At 26.1% G+C, this 11,245-nt stretch overlaps 1 protein-coding gene across 1 annotated transcript; it reads left to right on the forward strand.

The window, feature by feature from the left end:
• Nucleotides 1-1,011: 1,011 nt before the first annotated feature.
• LOC123301208 lies at nt 1,012-3,187 on the forward strand. The gene is made up of 3 exons (XM_044883943.1): nt 1,012-1,395; nt 2,386-2,733; nt 3,164-3,187. Exons 1-3 carry the CDS (start codon nt 1,012-1,014, stop codon nt 3,185-3,187), a joined length of 756 nt encoding a protein of 251 aa, XP_044739878.1.
• Nucleotides 3,188-11,245: the final 8,058 nt, after the last annotated feature.

An 11,245-nucleotide genomic window follows, 5' to 3' on the forward strand; every position in this document is an offset into this window, starting at 1 on the left:
CAAAAACTTAGATCGAATTGGATGTCGGTATAAGATGTGTGCCTTTGAAACTAACATTTTTCGTTTTAAGTATTTAATTCCTAGATTTCATTTATATATCGAGTTTCAAGCATACGTCAACTTAAAAATAAAGCCACCCTGTATACCTATTTGATATTGCTAACAAATAAAGCAAAAACAAATGAACGGGCGGACTCTTTAGGAAAATTTTTAAAATAACATAATATTGTTAGTATTTGCCTTTAAAATCATAAATAAGTATTTCACTATGGGAATACAGTACACGACATCTAAGTATGGTAATACACAAACAACTCACTTTGCTACATATATCGAATATTGATCGAAATTATTTTCTAGGTATATAACAACAGTTTTATGTGCTGTTAGGAGATGGCTTTTTAATACTGGTTTAAATTCCATAACATTTTCTTCCTTTTATAAGCCCTCTTGTTTTCAAATAATTGTTTGTAGGTAATAATAAATTTTTACTTCCCTGCCTAAATCATTTATTTTCTGAATTTAAATTGGTATAAACAAATATCTTAAGGAGCACACCCTGTCGGTTATACAAATGAATGTTAATGTATCTGATTTCATAACAATGCTCAAGACATCTAAGGATAAAAATACCTTCTGCTATATTCAACAGTTAATGCAGTTTTCTAGATAATTTGGAATTATCTCATTTGTTTCGCAGTCTTTTGGGTCTCTGCATTTTTTGTGATTATTGAAACTATGTCTGGAATTTTTATAATCAAAAAATTGCTTTGCGTTTTAGTTGTGGTAATGATGTTTTCAACAATTGTTTGATTTGATTTTCGTCTATCACGCTGGCGCTCAATATCACATACTATGAAAAAAGAGAAAATCTTACCTCCTTTTCTACATTTGTGGTATAAAAAAGAGGTACGTCGTTATGTTGATGTTCCATAAATCGAAATTAAATGACTTGTGAACTGTAGAATAGAAGTCATTTTTCGACAAATTGATTAATGATGAGATAAAAAAATGTCGAAAAAGAGTAATGATCCTGAATTCATAAAAGCATTCATTGAATTATATAAACTGAATCCATGCCTATGGCAAATTAAGCATAGTTGTTATACAAATAAAGTGGTAAAACAAGATGCATACGCAAAATTAGTAAAATTATATCGAGCCGTAGAGCCAAATGCAACAATTGATACAGTGAAACAAAAGATAAATAATTTACGTAGTTCATTTCGTAAGGAATTGAGAAAAGTGAGAAAAAATAAACCTGGTGCAATATATAATCCATCGTTATGGTACTTTAATTTATTATTATTTACGGCTGATCAAGAAGAATTTAATAAACAGGATTCGAATTCAAATGATGATGACACTACTGTCGATGAAACTGAAGATATTGAGGTAATTTAATTAAATTGGTAATCGTTTAAACTATTAAATGAAAGCGCAACCGCATATTTACTTTTTTTTTTTATGTTAGTCATAAGTCACCGATAATGTTCATCTGAAGATTACATGTGAAGCACGCTATTTTTTTATAGGAATGGAGTTAAACAAATAATTTTGTTTAGCAGATAATAAATACCCTGGCGGAAATATTTTCTGCCGATACTCTAATTTAGTCTTGCAGTGTTCTGAAAAACAATTCTAGAAGAAAGAGTAAGCCTTAAAAATTCCGAAAAGTGTGAATTTATGTAAAACTAAGTAATTTGAAGACTGCATTTTTTCTTCTAGAAGACTTTTTCAGAATTAATAAGAGATTTCTTGAAAATTTAGCTAAAGTAAGAGCAAGCACTTTTTCAGAACTAATCAGAAAATTTAAAACATTTCAGATTTTCGAAAAAATTAATTACTGTAGGTTTTATCGTATTTAATGCTTCTCGTAGGGATATAAAAACTTGCCAAGAAATTATTTAGAGTTTTTCTGGCTGATTTATTAAATTAGACATTATAAGCACTAAAACGAAGACATTATAAGCATTCAAAGATTGATTGTCAATTTCCTTTTAGAAAAAGTTTTATATGTAATCTCTATGGTGAGACCGTGCAATGACGTCACTAAACTATATCTCCCTCTTTCTTATAAGCATTCAAAGATTGTTGTTCATCTCTTTTTAGTTAAAAGTTTTATATTTAATTTCTATGGTGATACCAAGCAATGACATCACAAAACTAAATCATTCATTTTTTTTAATTAGGAAGTTTAACCGTTAATATGTTGCATACTACTAAAGAATTTCAAGAACCAATTTCACTTTCGTACCCACCCACTGAGAATTCCTCATCTGAAGTGATTAAAAAATTAGTAAACATTCCTATTTGTTATCGTGTAACTGGACTATTTTCTTGACCACTTTTCTTGACATTTAAAAATTTTCTTTTTTTTTATAGGAAATGTGCAATGATCTTCCAATACCAATTTTTTGTAGCACAGGTGCATTTAGCCCATCGCCAAGCTATTTTAGTACGTCATTTGAACGACCTATATCCAGAGGATCCGATACTGCTTCAATAGACTCAAAAAATCGTATTAAAAATGAACTATCCTCACAATATGAATCATACGAGAATTTGTTAATAAATTCAAAAACATTGGATGATAATGATTCAAATATTGGAGTGGATTCATTGAAAAAGCGTAAAATTGCAAGAGAAATTGAAGGAAAAGATGAATTCCACTATATTGGAATAAATATTGCTTATAAGCTTCGACAAATGAACGAAGTTCAACGAATTCAGGCCGAATATTTAATTAATATTATTTTATACAATGGACTGAGTAATAAATTAAATGAAAATACTCATATTTCGATTGGCAAAACTGAAACTGAAAAAAATACGTAATATTCTTCTAGTCTCTGAATAACACCTTATGTCAAATTGTTAAAGTATAAATAACGTAAAAGACTTTGTTTTAAATAGACTGACCCTATTCGTTTTTCATGGTGAAAAACATTCCTAGATGTAATTGTTAATTCCAAAAAGTTAAAACTTTTTAAATGTACTTCAGGTTATATGTAAAAATAAGATATTGAAACAGCATTTGAAAATTTAGCGATAATTTAATAATCGTTGGAGCGTTTTTTCGGTTAATGAAATTCAAAATCATATACACAATCAAAGTTTTAAAGGAAATTTTTTTTAACACAAATTTTTATCAAAATTTTAGACACCTATCGTAACAAGATTTTAAAAATTATTATGGCAAATTTTTAAAGACCACTCGAAGAGCTTGTTTATTTTTCTTAAAAATTAGCTTTAAAAAAGACCCGTACGAGTTTTCTAAACTAAGAACATTCGCTTTCAAGCAATCCTGATGTATCTTGTGAAATTGGTACTAAATAAAAAATTATTGCTTTCTTTGCTAGAAATGCGAATATTTTGATCCAAAAAGCTTTTAAGGAAACTTTTAATAACTTCTTTCCAAGAAAAATAAAAAAACTTTCAAATGGTCTTAACAAAATTGTTGATAAGTAATTTTTAAAATTTTTGTACGCTTTTACATTTTTCACCATTTTAACCCTCAGTACAAACCGGTAGGGAGTGATTAACATTTTAGAGGAATAGATTCCCAGACTAGAAAGAACAAGTTTTCTAATGAGCAGAATTAGCAGTTCTAGGTAACGCCTTTTTTTTATAAAATGGGGGCGGCTAGGTGAAAAAACGCCTAAAATATTAAAAATTAATAAATTACGAAATGTTTTAAAAACTAAAAATGCGAGAGTGATAAATGTTTTTACAAAACAATATGCCAGGACCTAAAAGAAGACAGTTTAAGTTTTCGAATGATATGAAAAAAGTTTTAGTGCGATCATTATTTCAAAGATACGACGATTTCAAAAGAAACAACAAGAAGTGCCAAATTAGCTCTAAACCCCCGTGCAAAGCGGAAAGAAGTGATAAAAATTTTTGAGCAATAGATTCCAAAACTAGAAACTACAAGTTTTCAAGTTAAGGTGCTCAAACTGTTTGAAATTTATTAAAATTTTGAGTGAAAAAATTTTCTTTTAATGCTTTGGTTGTGTATAAATAAGGTTCACTTTTTTCGATCCAAATTATAAAGACTTAAGAGAAATAAGGTCGAAGTAATCCGCTTCTTAGAAAATATTTGTCTAATGATGAACTCCATATTTGTGATTCCAGAGACGAATTTAGGTTTAGGCCCGCGATGTGCCTAGGACAGCAACATTTAAGAGACGCTGAAACGTTGATTTACGTTGACAAAAGACAAAAAAAATAAAAAACGACGGGCCTGTATTCTTATTGTGCCATCACCATCAAATTCGCCACTGGTTTATTCTAATTACTGAAAAAGAGAGATAAATATTTGTTTTTGTAATACTTTAAGTTTGGCAGTTGAATCACAAATAATCGTTAAATCAGTTTGGAATAGAATCAATACTAAGGCTAACTAGGTAGCACCCAAAAAAACACGATCACTTGACTATTTAACGTATGGCTTTCAAACAAGACTATAAGACTATAATATCTTATAGTCTTCATGCTTTCAAAATACCACCTGTAAAGCTAAGGTCAAAGAAAAAATCACAAGTTTTGTCTTTTTAAATGCCATTAAACTTCGGTGTGCCTTTATTCTGCATGGATTTCTAAATCTATAAAAGCAAATCAGGGCATTTAAAAAAAGTTTGAAAGCTCAATCAAAAATTTCAGATCCAATATATTTTTATAGGCCATTCAATTATATATTTTGCTTTCGGCACCCCCATTACAAAATGATTTGAAACACTACTGAATTGAATTTTACGCTTCCTGAAGAAGCGATTTATTGACTAGTGAATTTTCCAAAATACTATGTTCTAAGTATTTTGATTGTTTAAATCGTGGAGATAGACATTAAGATTCACGAATAATATATAATTATTTATCCAAATTCGAAGTTTATACTTACCCATAAATTCGTCACATGTTTTTGGCAAAAAAGTATTAAAAATTGGATCTACTTTCTACTATACGAAATCAAATATGTATTTTCCTAAATATTTCGACAGGGTTCAATTTTCCAATTAAAAACTTTTCGATGTAGATATATATATACTTCTTAAACTTTAAACGCGTTGATAATCAAAATTGTTCTAAAATTCTGAGTAAAAATATTACCTACATTTATAAATTTATGTTTAAATAAGATCTCAATTTCGTTGGTCTTAAAAGATAATTTTAATGGTATTATTAGAAAATAATTGATATTTCGATATTAAAATAACTAAATTTTAAATTCTTCCTCAATCTGGATGATTTATACCGCTCACATTTGATTCTTACCTTGCCTTTTACAAATGTCTAACTTCAAAAAATATATAATGGTACTTACTTTCGAAAAATAGATTATTTAAACGATTTCCGAGAGGTGAACAAACCTTCGTGTTTTTGAAGCAAGCGGCGTTCCATCTCAAAGAACTACAACAACCTCTCGTTTATAATCACCAGGTTGTAAGGCGTATATTCAACGGGGTTGCATTACTTTCGCCATTAATCTCGTTAGTGAACATCGAAATTAGTTATTTTAACATAGAAATTATCGGTTACTATAAACTTGTTATAAATCAAAAACTCCAGGCTATTTCACAGCACCATGTTTAGCTGTGATTGGCTTAAGCCTTAAAAACAAAGAACTGTATATTTTTGTCTGTATATTTAAGAGTTTAAAAAAAATGTTACCAAAAAATAAATCAAAAAAATTATAAACACAAATTATTGTTGGTTTCGAAAAATAAAAAGACTAAAAAATTTTTTAATGTATATTTTTTATTCAAAATATAATAACCCTTATTTGATATATATTGATATAAGCAATACAACAGTTAGTTGAACTGACAACAAATTTTAACATATTAAATACCGTAGCCCACCCACATCATTATCATCATTTGTACACTTTTTTTTTTTAATTTCATTTACAATACACGCCTCATCTCATTTTAATCTATTTATATAGTACCTAATTTTTATTTAAAACTATAAATTTCAGTCTTAAAATCCTTTTTTTTTTTTTTTTTTTTTTCATTTAAATTCTGATTTTTGATATTTATAGTTTTCTGCTTTATCGACTTCGCAATTTAACAAATATATTAAAATTTGTTGTTTTTTACCATTTTTTGTTCTTTTTTCTTTTTTATAAAATATAGCCATAATGTGATGGCGGCAAGTACCTGTTTTTTATTACATTTTTTTATCAATAATAAACTCACCCGATTTTTGATGAGTTGATTGTTGAAGTTAACAAAACATGATTTTTTTTATTTAAATTTAATATTTTTTTTTTTAAATAAAAAACATTGACAGATGATTTGAAAGAGAAAGTGAGGGGAAACGTTTAGTTTGTTATTTTGAAAGTACAAAAATTAAAAGCAGAATTAATTTTTTTTCAAGGGTCAATTTACAATATTTTAGGTTTTAGAACGAATTTTGCTTGCAAGGTTCATGCAATTAAAAATTAATTACATTTTGACGTTATTTTTCTATAATATAACGCAATTAATACGAAATTTGAGAATCAGAGAATATAAAATATGTCAGTTTTTGCTAAATATTTTATACTCTTTTAATAATTTTCATAAATTTAAAACAGAATACTTATATTCTTGTATCTTTTATGAAAATAAAAAATGCAATTTATAAATCCAGCATAAATCGGTTAAACTGGGTCCAACTAGTTCAAGAATATTAGATCATATCGAAACCATGCCAAAAGTGAATTGGAATGAAACTTACAATTAGTAGAAAGTTAATTAGCACAAAAGAATTTAGTAAATTATACTTTAAACTATTTCAATAAACCAATTTACTAAAAATAATTGTTCAATCAATAAAGTTGTAGGCGTGAAACAATAAAAAGTTTCCAGCGGCTACAAAAAAATTTTTGGATATTTTTTGGACAACTACATTCAATTCAACCGTTTTAAAAAACCTAAATTATAATAAATTATCCCATTTTTTCATAATTTCAAAATTCAAAATATTGTTTTCTATAAATTTCGTTTGCTCTATTTGGCCCCAATACTAAAACTACCTATTGTTTTGTTTTTCGTTCAATTTGTATTATAGAAAAATTGGTTATTTTTATTTTTCAAATATTATTTTTCACTAACTAGTAAAGCAATTTTCTTAATTTTGTTATTATATATATTCGCGACTAGTATTTAAATTTTTACCGAATAATTTTTACAAATTCATTTAATAAATAGAAAACAATATTCCTATATGAATTGAAATATTTTACCCAGAACATAAAAAAAAGAAGTTTGTTTTTTTTTATTATACAATCTGGCAAGAAAAAAGCTGCTATATTTATTTTAATTAATATATATTAAAATTTCATTCATAAAATCACAGTAAAAATATTTACATAAATATTTTTTTTCTTGGAAATATTTGTTATATTTTATCATAGAAAAATTATTTATTTTGTAGTAATGTTTATTTTAAATATTTTTTAAAATTATTGGTTCTTAATATTTCGTTGCATAGTTTCTTTTTCATTATTATTTTAATAAAATTTTTTTCTCTACTAAATAAATTTTATTTTATAAATTAATTTTTTGGAAAATATATCAAATATTTCACAATAATAATAAGTTCCTTAATTTACAAATATAACCACACTTCAACATTTTTTACACAACAAAATTTGAACAAAAAAATCTATTATTAAAAATTAATAGGAGGAAAATTGTGCAAAAAATATTGAGCTTTTTTTGTTTGTATCTAATATTTTTCTTTTTTTAACCTGTCAAATTCTTATTTATAGTATACATTCTTAATTCACACGCTTTTCATATTTATTTTTTTATAATAGTTTTTCTTTTTACAATTTTTTAAAACGAACGGAAAATATTTTGTATTATTGCGCTTTTGCAATAAGTAAATCTGTGTTTTTTTTTTTATTTTTAGCAAAATGAAATTTGTTATATAAATAATTTACTGCAAAGAAAGATCCTACAAATTCACACTCAATTAACAATTATTGTGCAAGATTGACGCATGCTCAGAATAAATGAACCCGTGGATCCATCTAGCAAGATTATATTGAAGATTGGGTTTATTTTGGAATTTAGCTTTGGAACCGTATACAAATATTAAATCACGTTTTTTGACAGTTTTTCATGAAAATAAAATAAATTTTAACGAAAAAGAACACAAATATTTTTAAGCCGAACTGAAAAAAAAATGATGAACATTTCGTGTACTACACAATCAATTCCACTCAGTATCAAAGTGTTGCATCACAGTAACAAGCTGCTTAATAATTTTTTTAGAAATTAATTTTTTTTCACTAACAACTCTATTTTCTCTTTTAAATTATATATTTCTTTTTTTTTATTGGAAAATAACAAAAATATAAGAAAAAATTCAATACCTTTTCATGTTAGCACCTTTTAGAATTTGTTTTATTTGTAGTTTCAGAACTGAACCAGAATTGAATGATTGTAGAACAGATTCTAAGGTTACAGTTGTCCTTCTTCGAAAAATTCTACAATTTTAAATAAAACTAACTTGTTATCATACTTGCAGTATTGAATTTATTTCTAATTTTTTGTATTTTTTTTCATTTCAAAACGTATTGTACTTTTTTGTTTATAAATTTCCCCAGAATACTTTTTTTTTTTAAATTCTTTATTTTCATAATAATTCCTAGCTACCAACTTATTTTTTTTAAATATTTTAGTTGCACCATTCTTTTAAAATATTTATTTTTTATTTAAATATTAAAAAATTTTTTTGTTAAAATATTTTTGTCCCCCATAGATTTGTTTCTTAAAAAGCAGCATAGCTTTTTTTGTCTTATAGTACCTTTTCTATCAGAATGTTGTATGAAATTTTGTATGAGATGTCTACACGACAAAAAATTTTGGCTTCACCAAAATTTGAAAACACATAAAATGACATAGCTTTCGTATCTTATGTCGATCATTATTTGTGCTTTATTTACGCTACTATTTTAACAAAGGCTGATATAGGGTACTTTTAAATATATACCCTAACAAGACGATATATTGATTACAAAGATGTGAGACTATGTCTTACTTAATCAACTTTAACTTTTTTTTTGACTAATCAAACACTTTTAGCCCTTCCAAAATTTAAAAACCGGTAAAATTGATGCTATCTTTCATTTCAAAAAGAAAGAGGACGCAATACAAAAATTATCCAAGTAAATTCATTAAAACTGACTTCCATGGCTTCCTTTAATCCAGGGCTACTACAGGATGCACCTTTGCATGGCATCAAAATATCTTTATCTTATGTCTTTATCAATTTAATTTATCTTTAATCTCATTGTAATGAAGACATGTAAAATCTATCATACATAGGGGCTTAAAAGTAAAATGATATTTTCGAACATCTGATAGAAAATCTACTCCATTTTGTTCACAAAAAAATTAAATTTTTTCTTGAGGTAATTACATTTTCTTTTAAATATTTGTTTTTTTTTTTATTTATTTAAAATAATTTTTCTTCACTACACTCTCTTTACTATCCATTTTCATTCACATCTCTCATTATTTTATTTATTTATTTTTTTTATTTACATTCAGTCAAAAACAAAAATAATATTAATTAATTTAAAAAAATAATTACTAATTAATTAATAATAAAATAAAAACAAAATAATTAAGAAAATACTGACTGACTGATATTTGTTTTAAACAGTAGTAGAATAATTAAATATTTGACACAAATAGCATTTTCAAAATTTTTTTTTCATGTAATACATTATGTACAATTCGTTTACAACTTTTATTTTTAACTTATCATTTAGAGTTTTTTTTCACTTAAACTATACTTTCTTTTTTTTTTTTTTTATTTCTAATGTTTTTTTCCACTTCAAACGTTATTTTAATGTTTTTTTTTTTTTTGTGAGTGTTTTTTTCTTGTTAAGCTCAAAATTATTTTTATAAACTTAGGAACGATATTAATGTCCTAAAGTTACTTAAATGTGCTAAAGTTAATACGTCAGTTTTAATTTTAATAGTTTTATTTTAGAAACAAACGTCTCAGTCTAGTGACCAGAAATATTATGAAGGAGAAATTTTTACGTGTCTTCATCAAAGTGGAATAGATTGTTCCTTATTAATAATTCATTATAATTGGAGAAGAAAAAAATTCCTTGTGGCCCTTAACAAATATCCTTCTGTATACTCCTGAATTTTAAACTGGCGATTGAATTCTCTCACACCTTACTTAAAAAGTTGCTGGCTTCGTGGGTAGAAGCCATTGACCAAGTTCCAGGTTTATTTATAGAAAATGTTTTCATATGGCTGTGTATATCCAGATGGAAAAGTCAAAAACTGTGACATAAGAGGATATCCTATCCTATTTTGTAAAATAGTTCAAACATTAGTTTTAAAAAAGTAAATTCATAGAACAAGGAAGGATTAATTCGTTCTCTTGATGTAATATTTATTAGACAAAATCGAAAACCTTTCATAACATTTTTGACATTTGTTTCAAAAAATCATTTATTTTAAGTACAAAATAAAACTGACATATATATTTTTATATTGTTTTGTAAAAATTTGATTCAAAACCAAAACTCAATAAATCAGTGTGCATCAAACAACATTTATAGTTTTTTTTATAATAATAATATTTATACACAATAAAATAATTACAAAACCAAAAATGAAGGAAGTAGTTTTTATTATTATTTTGTATCAACATGTTTGGCTGCTCACACTACCTGCACGGTATTGGATTTTAATGCTAAGAAAGACTCTATCTAGTGATAGAAAAAAGAACTATTGTCAGAACGCCAAATATAGCACAGCACATTAAAATGTATAGTAAAGCATATATCTCCTTTCTTTTTAATCATTGAAATAATCAGCTGATTGTAACGAGAATGGCTTACATTTTGATACTCGTGGCGCTGACATCTTAGCGTTAAAATCCAATAGAAACGAGGGATGATGAGTAGATCCGAATCAATAACGAAGCTTGAATATACTTAAAGCTCATTGAACGTTTGTAATACTTCGTAGTTATTTCGGGTTTACTCGTCATTAATCGTTTCTACACCGAGTGAACAGTTTGAGCAACCGAACTTGTTAAATGTTTTGATTTTTCTTTCTATAAATTCTAAACGCATTTCAGTCCTGATGATAAAAACATTTATAAAATTGACTACATCTTGTTTTTGTTTTAGTTTCTACCCCCGCAATGTTGATAAATATATTTTATTTTTATATATAATTTTTTTAAATAGTTTTTAATTATATATATACGCATA

The sequence above is a fragment of the Chrysoperla carnea genome, chromosome 5 (genome assembly GCF_905475395.1).
Source record: "Chrysoperla carnea chromosome 5, inChrCarn1.1, whole genome shotgun sequence".
Classification (NCBI taxonomy): domain Eukaryota; kingdom Metazoa; phylum Arthropoda; class Insecta; order Neuroptera; family Chrysopidae; genus Chrysoperla; species Chrysoperla carnea.

Excerpts from the sequence above, each read along its gene's own strand:
- LOC123301208 (XM_044883943.1), top strand. The coding sequence starts at position 1,012 with ATGTCGAAAAAGAGTAATGATCCTGAATTCATAAAAGCATTCATTGAA. Across the intron at positions 1,396-2,385 it reads ATGAAACTGAAGATATTGAG|GAAATGTGCAATGATCTTCC; the intron begins GTAATTTAATTA and ends TTTTTTTTATAG. Across the intron at positions 2,734-3,163 it reads ACGAAGTTCAACGAATTCAG|ACACCTATCGTAACAAGATT; the intron begins GCCGAATATTTA and ends TCAAAATTTTAG.